The sequence below is a fragment of the Solanum verrucosum genome, unplaced genomic scaffold (assembly GCF_900185275.1).
Source record: "Solanum verrucosum unplaced genomic scaffold, falcon-dt-bn FXZP01000238.1, whole genome shotgun sequence".
Lineage (NCBI taxonomy): Eukaryota > Viridiplantae > Streptophyta > Magnoliopsida > Solanales > Solanaceae > Solanum > Solanum verrucosum.
The window spans coordinates 3,682,261-3,695,780 of record NW_026020630.1 but is presented as its reverse complement, the minus strand read 5'-3'; the positions used below and the strand labels follow the sequence as shown (position 1 = coordinate 3,695,780).

Below are 13,520 nucleotides of genomic sequence, written 5' to 3'. Positions count from 1 at the left end.
ATGGCTTTAAGAACTTGCTTCTTCTTTTTCATGATATTATGTTATTGTAACATTATAATAACTAGCCAAGCCAATAATAATATTCCAAAATTCACATCCATTTTAGTATTTGGTGATTCATCAGTTGACACTGGAAATAACAACCATATTGACACTATAGCTAAAGGCAATCACTTACCATATGGTCAAGATTTCACAAACCATATCCCAACAGGAAGATTTTCTAATGGAAAATTAGTGCCAGACATGTTGTCAATTTCATTAGGTCTCAAAAAAAATGGTGTTCCTCCCTATTTACAACGCGATTTGTCGAAAAACGACTTGATTACTGGAGTATGTTTTGCATCTGGTGGAACAGGATATGATGAATTAACTAGTACAATATCTGGAGTAATTTCTATGAAGGAAGAGTTAGAATATTTCAAGGAATATTTGAGTAAAATTAAAGATATTGTTGGAGGAAATAGTAGTGAAGTTGAAAGAATAGTGAATGGTGCTTTGGTTATTGTTAGTGCTGGTACTAATGATTTGATATTTAATTTTTATGATTTACCTAATAGAAGACTTCAATTCAGCTTGAGTGGCTACCAAGATTTTCTACTTGACAAAGTCCAAAGTTTTATCAAGGTTAATACTACTTACGTACTCTAATCTATCGTTCATTCGTAGCTAAATGAAATTTTTGTTGTTTCTTTTTGAAATTTTGTCGATCACTTAAATATATACTTTGTAGGTATATAGTTTAAAGTGAATAATCGATCTCACACATCATGTTAAAATATTTTCTTAGTGTATCAACTGATATAAGAGTCAATAGTTCATCGGAACGACTATGGTGTTGGTGAAGTGATAGTTTGGGTCTTAGTTTACTACATTTGTCCATAGGTTGGAGATATATACACAATAATATAGCTATTGATTGACTTATATAAAAAATAATTTTAAAAAATTGTCAAACTTATTAAAAATTTAAAATTGTTTGAAAAAAGAAACTTTTATTTAATGAATTATACATTCATCATATCCATCACTCTTTACTATGCATATTCGTGAGCCTCTTAGCTTTTCTAGTTAACTTCTAATGTCACTCTAGTCCATTTTTGTCCCTTTGCATACGATGGCGTAGTCATATATATCTCAGGATGGTGGTCAGAATTCGTAAATTATTTTTTATACATATATATTAAATGTATGATACTCTTAACGAGAATTCTGAATTCGTCACTATTTTTAACTATTCTAACGTGTGATATTTTTTATTTTTTTCAGGAATTATACTATCTTGGATGTCGTAATATTATAGTAAATGGATTGCCACCAATTGGTTGTCTTCCAATGCAAATTACAGCAAAATCTCCATTTTTTAGAAGTTGCATAAATGATGAGAATTTGGATGCTCAGATTTATAATGAAAAGCTTCAGGATTTGTTAATTCAATTACAATCACATCTTCCTGGAAGCAAAATATTATATGTAGACACATATAATTTTATATCAGGCCTTATCCACAATCCTCAACTACATGGTAAGTACTTCTTTAAATTAAATTAATAATTAATAAGTTTTTAGTATATAACCCTAATTTGTTTTATTTTTCCTATTTTATGTGACACATTAACCTATTTTATTTATCTTAAATAAATAGTGGTACCCATCTATATTTAGTAATTTAAGCATTTCATTATGGAATTTGAATAAAGTAGTTTTTGTTTTCAAAGTGAAAAATGATACTGAAGATTGGATTTGTGTTTGACAATGAATATAAATTAGAGTTGTTTTTTTACTTTATGTGAATAATTTGAAGCAAAAAAGTGAAAACACCTTTTTTGTTGTTTTCTGAATTCTGGCTAAACGTATTTTTTGAAGTTCAACTCTAAAAAAAGAAAAAATAATTCATGAAATGTAATGATCTATAGTCGTAAAAATATTGATGATAAGCATGTTTTGGACCATATTCTCAAAAATATGTCTTTCTGTTTTAAACTTTGTGCCTAATAAAACTATATTTGAATATCTGAAAATATATTTTTGTGGTTAATAAATTGTATCAGGATTTGAGGAAACAAAGGTAGGGTGTTGTGGAAGTGGATTAATCGAAGCAGGACCTTTTTGCACCGAACTATCTTCAGTATGTCCAAATCCTTCACAATACATATTCTTTGATAGCATTCATCCAACTGAATCTACTTACTACAAGGCTACTCAATACTTGATCAAGCAACTCCTCCCTAAATTTGGAGAAAATTAGTACTCTTTAAGTTAGCTATAATGTTAAATTTCTTTATTAATTTGTTTTTGATATTTCTTTATTAGTTTAGCTAGTGTTAAATTTCTTTATTAATTTGTTTTTTATATTTCTTTATTAGTTTGTTGCAAAAACTGAACAAGTGATGCACGCACTTATATATATCTTGATGTTTAATTACTAGTTAAAAATGTGCATTTTATCGTACGTTCTAATATATACTTATCATCGTTCTTGTAAATTTCTTGTTTTGACATATGTTTATAGCTTTTTTTGATGATTTCTTCGTTGTTACACGTGTCTCTTTTCTATCAATTCCTTATTCACATGTCTCTTCTTTTTGTGTGTTGTATTATTGTCCACCTTCAAAATTGTATTATTGTCCACCTTCAAAATGTATAATTAGTGTATTTTATAGCTATTCCACTATGGTAGTGGAATGGCCGGTACGTGGGTCGATACAATTTCATGGCCGGTACGTGGGTCGATACAATTTCATCATAATATGGCTATCATATGACAAGTCCAAAAAAAAAATTCTTAAATTGCATGCTTTTAATTTCTCATCCACAAACTTTAGTCTAGCCCATTTTTAATAATGTACAATTGTCCCCCACTACCACTAATTTGTCATGTTTACCAACCAAATTGAAACCCTAGCATCTAAAACTATAAATAGCGTTACAAGTTATCATGTTTTACCACAACAAGAAATCAAGCATTACTTGCTAAATAGAGGAATAATACTTGCATAGAAATAATATTGGATTTTTTATAAAAGTTTTGGTACTTTTATTAGTGTTTTAAGTATGGCTAGGGTTAAGGCTTTGGGCTTTCTTGCTTTGCTTGTTTTGTCAACTCTTGTTATGGTCTCAGAGGGTCGGGTGGCTCGAAAGGATTTGGGCCTAGATTTGGGTGGTGGTGTAGGAGTGGGTGTCGGTGCTGGGGTAGGCTTGGGCTTAGGAGGTGGAAGTGGTTCAGGGGCCGGTGCAGGAGCAGGTTCAGGATCAGGCTCAGGGTCAAGATCAAGTTCTAGTTCAAGCTCAAGTTCAGGTTCAACTTCCTCAGGTAATGGTAATGCAGGTTCAGAAGCAGGCTCATACGCTGGATCAAGAGCTGGTTCAGGTTCTGGTAGTCGAGGTGGATCAAGCGAGGCAGGTTCAGAAGCAGGCTCATATGCTGGATCAAGAGCTGGTTCTGGTTCCGGTAATTAATGGTCCTAGATACGTAAGGATATCATGTAGCTATGGTGAAGGAGATGGTAACTAAATATTACATTAGAAAAAATAAATAATAGCTTATACTACTTTAATTTGAAATGAAAAATAAAATAAAGAATAGACTACATGAAGTCCTATATATACTACGTAATGTGTATCTTGTTCTAGTTAATTTGTATTGTCGTCACTCGTGTATTAGTTTAAATCAATCGATGAATATAAGTATGGTTTGTGTTTATATATTCTTTCTTTCACTAAAAGTTGTTATTTTATATCGATCAAGATATAGTATTTATAAATTTACGTGAACTTAACAGCTTCTGCCTAGACAATTGTACGTATATAGTTTAACATAGACATGGAGAATGTGCTGGATTGGTAAAAAAGACACTAATACGTAACTAATTTCAATTCATAACATGATCAACCTTAGCTTATGCTTAATCTTTCTTTTATTTAATTAGTTAAATAAATACCATGCCAACCACTGAAAAATGGGATCTCAATCCTTCATTATAAAAGAGATTGATTATACACATGACAACGAAATTATAATTAATTAATTGATTAATCAAGAGTGAATGTTCCATGGAACGCTCTAGAATATCCAAATGGATGGCCACCATAAATTAGTCGTCTCATCAAATTAAAGAGTTGAATATAATAATTTTTAGTTCAAAAATTGATGACATTGATTTTAAATTCTTGCTATGGAGTATTAGTTGAGGTATCTTGCGCCTGTTGCTAGCGGGAGATAGAAGGTATTCTGTAGAATTAGTTGAGGTGCTTGAAAATTGGTTCCGATATCTTGGCCATCATACCAATTTGTTAGTATTATATTTGTCTATTTTTAGTTGTCATAGTTTCCTTTTTTAGAGTCAAACTATAAAAATTTTGATTAATATTTTACGATGTATTTTTTCATCATATTGATATGCAAAAAATTGCAATTTATAGTACTTTTTGCATAGTTTTTGAATATCTTTTTTTTTTTGTTTAAAATATCAAATTAATATAATCTAATTTAACTTTGAAAATTAGTCAAATAAGTTTCGAAAAGCGCAACATGACAAATAAAAATGGAAAGAGAGAGTACATAATAATTTATTGGCAGAAGTACTCATTACCCCCTTGAACTTGAAGCTTTTTATACAGTGTACACCTAAACTAAATTCCATTTTAATTACCCCCGAACTTGTTTATTCCTCCGTCGCATACACCTTTTTCGTCCACCTACTCCTGTTGGGACTATACACGCGCGACGGCTGTCTAAATTGGTGATGTGGATTTCCACCTGGATAAATTAATATTGCAAAAAATAAATTTCTTAAATTTAAAATTCATTGTTTAAAAGTTATTTTTGAATAAGGGCTGATTTCGCGGAACTCCTTTTGGATTTGGGTTTTTCTAGACGTGAAGTTGGTCGATTAAATTTCAAATTTGTCTGAAATTCTTACCAAGTAAGTGTTAATCTTTGTTTCCTTTACTTTTCATTTACATTTTACCCTATTTTTCGTTTAAAATATGCCAAATATTAAAGAAAAATGAAGATTTTACGTTTTTTTTATCGCTGTAGCGTTATGATGTGGCAAAAAATCACTTCCTCACGCGCCTAGTAGAGATTGTTGTCAATTTCTACGCCAGGTGGACGAAAAAGGTGTACGCGACGGAGGAATAAACAAGTTCGGAGGTAATTAAAATGGAATTTAATTTAGGTGTACACCGTATAAAAAGCTTCAAGTTCGGGGGGTAATGAGTACTTTTGCCTAATTTATTAAATTATTATAGTTTGGACCTTCAAAGAACCTTCTCTAAGCATAGTTATCAAGAAGAATTACAATAAATATTTTATTACTACGTGCAAGCTGCAAAATTAGCTTAATTAAAGCATGTACTTATCAAACTTAGTGTGCCTAGAATTATTTTATTTTTATAAATTATAAGAATGAGTGTACACTAACTTTCTAACGTGGTCCAACTAGAGTAATGTCTCTTTAGCTGTATTATTATCTTTCCTAGGGAGAATAATATGAAATGATCATACATTATTTACTTCTTAAGTAAACATTTTACACCGTGGTCCAACTATAGTAGTAGTGTGTCAAGGGTATATTGGTTTCATATATTTTTTATGTATACATGTGCTAGTTGATCTATAATCTTTTTCCATGATAACTAAAATTTCCAAAAAAATAAATCCACCGAAATGTAAAACATTATTTAATTAAGGGTTGTTTGGTAGTTGAATTATATGCATGTAGGCACTAAATTTTATATGAGTAATATTATGTTTGATAGCTAATTAGAAGGTAAATTATTCATGTATAAAATTAATATAAAAGTATTGAAAACACTCTTAATTTCAGTGTGAATTACTAGTATCATTCTTAAACTATTGACAACCTTAGAAATACTCTTATTTACTTGATTAACTGAACTTAAATACAATTCGATTTTGCAACATGAGTGAAATATACCCTTAAATCCTCACCAATTTTATGGATATTTTCAACACCTCTTTCAACTTTTTATTAAGAATCTCATCCTCCTACAAGAGTTTGAGACTAGTAACTATGTCATTGACAGATTGAGTGTATCTAAGTTTAGTTAGTCAAGTAACGGTTTGTTTTCAAAGTTGTCAATAATTGAAAAACAAACTAACAATTTGCACTAAGTTCAGAAATGTTTTCAATATTCCTCTCCTTAATAAAGTGTTTTGATTTACAAAACTTACATAAATAAATATAGAAAATGAAATAAATAATATATATATATAACTAATAAATAAATAATTTTAAAATAATTACTATTTACATAATATATATATATATATATATATATATATATATATAAATTCATAATTAATCCGTACATTACTAATATATACGCAGCTCTAACAAGTACCAAACAACCTTTACAAAGTTATCTTCTACATTTTCTATTTTTACCCATCCCTTTCTTTCTCTATCCTCTCCACTTTCCTAAATTTACACTGTGTGCCATTAGCTGTCCTTTCTCTCTCATCAATTTCTCTTTCTCTCTCTTCCAAAATCATCATTCTTTAACGCGTTCACGCGTTTATTCGAAGCTCTATTTCTATATACTCTGTCCTATATATATTCCTCCTTTTTTCTGCATACACTAAAACCCATTTTCATCTCCATCAATAACATCCAATTTTAACAATTTCTTCATCTATCTCAAAAGGGGAAATTTTCTTTTTCTTCGATTTGATAAAAAAAAAATGAGGGGATTAGAAGAAGAATTCATTCCATCAACACCAGGAAAGTTCAAAGACAAAACGTATTACTCCGGTAACCGGCAATTTCACCGATGTTTTGCTTCAACAAGTACAATGTTCTTATGGGCATTGTTTTTATTAGCTTTAACGGCGTCGTATTTGAGTTTTCAGTCCTTCATGGATTCCGGTACCCGGTATCTCTCCTCCACATGGGGTAGTCTTCATTGGGAGAAACAAGTTCGTGATTCCGCCCAAATCCACCGTGTTAACGGCATGTCCGTACTCGTCACCGGCGCCGCCGGTTTCGTCGGATCTCACGTTTCAATCGCATTGAAAAAACGTGGAGACGGTGTCGTCGGAATTGACAATTTCAACAATTACTATGACCCTTCGTTGAAAAAAGCTCGCAAAAATCTGTTGAATTTGCAAAATGTGTACCTCATTGAAGGGGATATTAACGATGTTCATATGTTAGCTAAGCTATTTGATATCGTAGCGTTTACACACGTTATGCATTTAGCTGCACAAGCTGGTGTTCGTTACGCCATGGAAAATCCCAAATCTTATGTTCATAGTAATATTGCTGGGCTTGTTACGCTTCTCGAAGCTTGCAAAAATACAAATCCTCAACCCGCCATTGTTTGGGCAAGCTCGAGCTCAGTATACGGGTTGAACGAAAAGGTACCATTTTCCGAATCGGATCGGACGGATCAACCCGCTTCGTTATACGCAGCAACGAAGAAAGCTGGTGAAGAAATTACACATACTTATAATCACATTTACGGGTTATCAATAACCGGGTTGAGGTTTTTTACTGTTTACGGACCGTGGGGAAGACCCGACATGGCTTATTTCTCATTTACCCGCAATATCTTACAAGGTAAACCGATAACGGTTTATCGGGGCAAGAACCGGGTCGACTTAGCCCGTGATTTTACGTACATTGATGATATTGTGAAAGGGTGTGTCGGGTCACTTGATACAGCAGGGAAGAGTACCGGGTCGGGTGGGAAGAAACGGGGCCCGGCTATGTTTCGGATATTTAACTTGGGTAATACTTCGCCCGTGACGGTACCGATGATGGTTGCGATGTTAGAGAAACATTTGAAAGTAAAAGCTAAGAAACATGTTTTGGATATGCCCGGAAACGGCGACGTTCCGTTTACGCATGCGAATATTAGTTTGGCCCAAAAAGAACTCGGGTATAAACCGACAACCAATTTGCAAACTGGGTTGGGAAAATTCGTTAGGTGGTATCTCTCCTATTATGGCTATAGACAAGAAAAGTCTGTAAAATAATTATTATTTTTCCTTTTTTATTTGGTTATTTTTAGAATTTTTAGATTTTATATTACCGCGAAAAGGGGGAAAGAAAAGAAAAAAGAAGAGGAAGAAAAAGAAAAGAATATTATTCTTTTCTTGTGTGAAGGAGGAGTGAAGAAGATTGAACTCCTTATTCCATGTTAGAGTCTTATTCATATAGTTACTTGCTTTTTCTTGTAAAAGAATAAAAAATTGCTCATTCTATCAAATGGTATTTGCACTTTTTTTAAAAGTTATATGTTAAAGCACTTGTATAGCATATAGTAACTAGTAGTCGATATTTATATTAGAGTTATTCGTATTATTAAGGGAGTACCATATTAGAAATAAAGTGCTCCTTAACAAATACGATTTTGTATTAAGGAAAATTCAAACTCAAAACTGATTCTACTTTTTAATCAAAATCAAAGCACTAATATAAGGTTGTAGTTTTGATTCCCTTTTGAATTTGAATAAACATATGGAAGAAAAGACTTGTTATAGCATAGAGTGAGAAGTATATATTTCCAAACATTGGATACTAGATATTTGAGTTGAATGAACTTATATGTTTTGATAAATTTTTTTTGATAAGGAGCGTTTTTAGAAAAATAAAGTCGTAATTTCAAATTTAATTTAATCAAATTTTAATGCGACGAAAAAGATAGCAGACAGCTAAGATCCATCGAGAAGGACGGCTGAATAAAGGCGTGAAATACGGCTACGGGTTTAATAGTGGGGCCCAATACCATGTGACTCTTCTAATTGCAATTCCGCTGGATTGGGCCATGCTTTTTTATTTTTTGTAATAAAAAATTTAATATAGTAGATAAATGAAGGTAAATAAAATAATATTAAAATTGATTTTTTTTTTTTAAAAATAAACTTGATCATTCACTTTCTTTTTCCATACGTTGCACCAAAATAGGAAATGGAAATAAAAAAATCACCCCAAAAAAGTCTAGAGATGCACATGGGGAGAGAGGAGGAAAAATCATTTCTAATTATATGGTATGTTTGATTGTTATTTATAGAGCATGGGATCTAGCGTTTTGTCGGTTTAAATTGAGTATAAGTTTTTATAAACGAAGCTTCAGTTGAATATAATGAATTAATAGTCAAATCCATCAAAATCAACCTAGATCATGCTAAGTAGGGGCGGAGTTGACTTATAAGTAAGGGGTTCATATAAATTGAGTAATTTTTATCAGGATCTAGTTATAAATATGTATTAAGAAATTTAAAAACTCAGATTAATAAAGTGGTTGAGAATCTTGAGGTCTCAAGTTCAAAACTCAAAGAGAGAAAAAAACATTAGGTGATTTTTTCCATCTATTTTAGTTTTGATGAACAGAGTTAACTGGTACCTGTTGCTGGTGGGAGGTGATAGATATCATGTGATCAGTGGAATTAGTCGATATGCGTGAAAGTTGGCCCGGACACCACATTCATACAAAAATTATAAGAAATTCAAAAACTATATGAAATTTTGATCAGGTCATCATAAGAATCTGTAAACTTTAAATCCTGGATCCATCTCTGCATGCATTAATAACTTCCATAATTTCTTTTTGGCAAAATGAGTTTAGATTAAACTAGACTGTGAATTTTGATTTTCAGACACATGAGATTGATCCTGAGAAGGATTATTATGAGTTGTAACATCTTGATCACTAAAAGGATTCCCAAATGGATTTTTGTCATTATTGTTAACCAATGCTGCTGGTCCTTCTAATAGTAGTTGAGGCACTTCACCTCTATTTTCTTGAATTTGTTCTTCATGTTCTTGAATCATAGTTTGTTGTTGAAGAGACACAACAGCCATTTGTTGCTGCATCATCAAGGCTTCGTGTTGTCCGATGAACGATTCGTGTGATTGAGACATATTAGCAACTTGTTGTTGCATGAAAACACCATAGTCATGGTAATGAGCCATAGCAGCCATTTGTGCACCATTTGTTCCAGAGTTTGTTGAGCTATAAAATGCATCTTGTGAATTATCAGCTACCTCGAACGGATTAGATGAAACTTCCCTATTGTAAGGGTCATTTACAATGTTCTGTCTTGCCAATGCTGTTTCATATAGATTATCCAACTTTGATCTATCTAGTACACCCCCCTGTATCTGAAAACAGGATACACAATTATAGTCGTTGCCACGAGCACAAAAACAGTTTGGTTTGAGTTAGCCTGCTTGTACAGTAAAAAGGCTAACCAGTTTATTTTGATCTATGGATGCCCCCGTTGATGCTGTAACGAGTTCCAACTCCCAGCCTGTAGGTTGACTAATTTGATCTGAATTGCTCAAAGAATTCGATAACTCATCTACACATAACATGATCATCATTTTGTGAAGAAAGCTTAGTACGTAGACTCGTCTACTTTGATAAAGAAGACGAAAAGAAAGAAAAATATACCTGGTGTACTAATAACTAAAGCTAACGCGTTGTTGTTATCTTCTGGTGCAATCGATTGATCTTCACTTGGTTCATCAAAAGACTATAAATATGTATAATTAGCTATACGTAACCATTATGAAATCTCATCTCATTTTTTCATTTAGGATTTAAGAAGGTTCTTACTAAAAGGTCGGGAATGAGAGGCGGGGCTGGAGTCTCCACGTTACTCTCTTCTTTCGTCTGTACTTCAGTTTCTTGCTCTTGATCAGTCTCTAGTTTGGACCCCGGAACAGCAATGACCTTGGTATTTTTGTCATCGTCATCCTGTTGGCATAATGAAAAGGAAAAATAGCATTAATAGTAAACAGAAAAGAGCGAGTTCTGTAGGTTCAACTATATAGCAATGTGAAGCAAAATATGTATATAAGATCACACTCATTTCTAACAACATACCGGCTTCCATGTAAGCATTAGAGGTTTTGGTGCATCCGTCAAGTACTCTTCCATCGCTAATATGAATGATTCCGGAGGCTATAACATTATCAAACAAACACACAAATCTGTTAGTAACTTGTTTCTTGAAATAAGAAATCAGCACCAGAATGGATTACCTTTTCTATCTTAACGTACTTCTGCCCTCGTCCAAAATCAAGGTTCCTACATATCTCAAAGAACTCAGATAGCTTTACTGCCTGCATATCACACACATTTCCATGTATCAAAACAAACTATGCACAGCAAGTCGATCTTAATATATGTATGTATATACAAAGGAAAATGCACATACCTGATCTCCTGCTCTTCGATAAATTTCAAGTGCTCTAACTGCATCATGACGTTGCATCTCAAAAAACTGTACAAGGTTTATTAGTCAATGCTCGTTTTTATTTTACAAATACATCTGATAACTGAACCAAAACACTTGGATTGTATCGTACTTTGTCCACTAAGTTAAGCATTCCATCAGCAATTGCTACATATAGACTTGCACTTTCTGCTGCAACCTGTGTCAAACAAAAGTTTGATTTTTGAATGTGAAAAGCTTCTACATCGAATAAAATTAGTCGTATATATACAGATAGTGAAAGGACATTCGATGATTACTCACAATCGAAAGGGCATGCTGAATCAAGAAGTTATATTGAGCTGCTCCCTTTGGCTGAAAATATAACAGTAGTCATTATTCCTCGAAAGCAAAACAAATGAATCGGTTATTCAGCAATTGATCGATTCATCACCTGGCAATCGAGAAGACGAGAGAGCAGTTTCTGTAAACAAGGTACAGTCTCTATCAAGGTTGGAGTGTTTAACTCCTTCATTCTCTGTTTAGTATCAACAACAAAAGATTTGTCTTTCGAAAGAAAAAACTGATCATTGACATATCAAAAGTACCTTTCACTATAATTTGTGCTCATAACATGGCATTTCTAGTACAGAAAGAGCATGATTAAAGTTAAAGAGTTACTAAATATATGGCGTCATTCTTTTGGGAACGGACTAAAACATTAAAAGTGTCATTCAAGAAATGGAGTTCAATACATCAGTTTCTTACAAGGCAAATATCATACCTTTCGTTCTCTCTGAAAATCAAATTTCACCAAGCAGTAGCATTCAAGGTATTCTTCGAGATACAAAGCATAAGAACGAATCCACGAAGAATAGTCCCATGCTTCATAATCGATCAAAAATTAGTTTCTCACATTCTAGCTAGTAGTAACTTTTAGCATACGGTAAGGCAAAAGATAGGAGATATATACCATTTGCACTCGAATCATCCTTGAAATGTGTTAGGTTTAACAAATGGCCTCGATGAGCACTATAGTTAATAAGCTCTTGAAGAAATGATATATCAACTTCCCTCATAGCACGATGAATAACAACTAAAGCTTTTAGCGCAACCTGAAGAAAAAAAATAGAACTTTCAACCACAAAGAGGACGATATATAAGTAGTCCTATCTGATTTTATAACTTAAAGCAACACTTCAATAGATTGTCTTAAGTTAAATCATGAGAAAGAGTTCGATGAGTCTCTGAACTTTCATTTCCTTTACATAGTTGGTAGAAGTGCACAAAAACCGGTCATACAGAGAGAAAAGAACTAAACGCGTTAATTGAAGTACAATTGCTAGCATGGTGTCATTGGGTCATACTTGCCAAGTAGATGTTTTGGTGAGCCTCTTGGAAAGAGTATGTAAGCAATAGCCAACATCTGCTCGAGGTCTGTTGCATGAAATCGCATTGAAAAAAGCTGCAAAAAGGAGGAGTGGACTTATAACGTTAAGTCAGAATTCAGTTAAGGTTCATATATACCACTGAAAAAACATGTCTGTGCACATCATATAAGTCGGAAAACAAAATAACATAGTCCAAATTAGCCATAAACAACACTAATTTCATCAGGGCATGTCTCAGCCTTCAAGTAATCAAAGTTCACTTGCTGGTGAGACCACTAAAGATTGACAAAACATCAATATCGAGTTAAATTGAACTTACTTTGTACGTGCTTCTCCTTTGGCATTACCTCGACATGATTAGTGGCTTTAAGTATAGCCACATCAAGTTTCTGAAGGAAAGAACATATATATATTCTTAACTAATGATTTCGGACTTTCAGTAACTCAATATTAAGAGTATAACAAGTTTATATTCGAACATATACTTCACCTTGTACTCACTGTTAACCTTCGCCATCCCAACCATTGTGGAATCTTTCAAAGCACCAAAAGCTTTCCTCGCCATATATATGCAGTATTCAGAACTCTCTACAACTTAATATATTGCCTGCAACAAGAACGTCGTATCAGTGACAATATTCTACAAGTAACCAACAAAAAAGTAGGCTAGTTAACAAAATATAGCATACTAATAGGCAGGGGCGGCTCCAGAGGTGAACGCATTCACTTGAGCCCCCCTCGACAAAAAATTACACCGTATATATAAGGTGATTTTTTTATTTTCTATGCGTACATATATAGATTTTGAATCCCCTGAACACAGTGCTAGAGGTTGCTTAGTGGTTTAGAAGTTCAAAATCCAAGTTTAAACTCCATTAATGAAAAAAATCCTAGATCCGTCAATAGGAAACTATATATTGTTAAGAATGACCATATTA

At 32.9% G+C, this 13,520-nt stretch overlaps 4 protein-coding genes across 5 annotated transcripts; 3 read left to right on the top strand and 1 right to left on the bottom strand.

Moving 5' to 3' along the window:
- LOC125811710 (GDSL esterase/lipase At2g30220-like) lies at window positions 1-2,248 on the top strand. The gene is made up of 3 exons (XM_049491241.1): window positions 1-627; window positions 1,270-1,525; window positions 2,052-2,248. The coding sequence occupies exons 1-3, from the start codon at window positions 1-3 to the stop codon at window positions 2,246-2,248; spliced, it is 1,080 nt and encodes a 359-aa protein (XP_049347198.1).
- Window positions 2,249-2,976: 728 nt separating this feature from the next.
- Window positions 2,977-3,703, top strand: LOC125811618 (uncharacterized). 2 transcript variants are annotated; one of them, XM_049491139.1, is made up of 2 exons: window positions 3,005-3,328; window positions 3,404-3,602. In XM_049491139.1, exons 1-2 carry the CDS (start codon window positions 3,055-3,057, stop codon window positions 3,457-3,459), a joined length of 330 nt encoding a protein of 109 aa, XP_049347096.1. In that variant the 5' UTR covers window positions 3,005-3,054; the 3' UTR covers window positions 3,460-3,602. The 2 variants fall into 2 exon arrangements, with proteins under 2 accessions (XP_049347095.1, XP_049347096.1); XM_049491138.1 differs by having other exon boundaries at window positions 2,977-3,703.
- A 2,911-nt stretch (window positions 3,704-6,614) lies between these two features.
- Window positions 6,615-8,238, top strand: LOC125811757 (UDP-glucuronate 4-epimerase 1-like). The gene has a single exon (XM_049491294.1). It carries the CDS (start codon window positions 6,710-6,712, stop codon window positions 8,003-8,005), a length of 1,296 nt encoding a protein of 431 aa, XP_049347251.1. The 5' UTR covers window positions 6,615-6,709; the 3' UTR covers window positions 8,006-8,238.
- Window positions 8,239-9,593: 1,355 nt separating this feature from the next.
- On the bottom strand, window positions 9,594-13,147 carry LOC125811963 (putative clathrin assembly protein At5g35200). Its single transcript, XM_049491511.1, has 15 exons — window positions 13,073-13,147; window positions 12,902-12,971; window positions 12,559-12,656; window positions 12,165-12,306; window positions 11,976-12,076; window positions 11,646-11,729; window positions 11,516-11,566; window positions 11,346-11,411; window positions 11,195-11,260; window positions 11,019-11,099; window positions 10,861-10,938; window positions 10,591-10,731; window positions 10,426-10,507; window positions 10,224-10,333; window positions 9,594-10,133 (listed from the first exon to the last, which is right to left on the bottom strand). The coding sequence occupies exons 1-15, from the start codon at window positions 13,145-13,147 to the stop codon at window positions 9,594-9,596; spliced, it is 1,785 nt and encodes a 594-aa protein (XP_049347468.1).
- Between the last annotated feature and the right edge of the window lie 373 nt (window positions 13,148-13,520).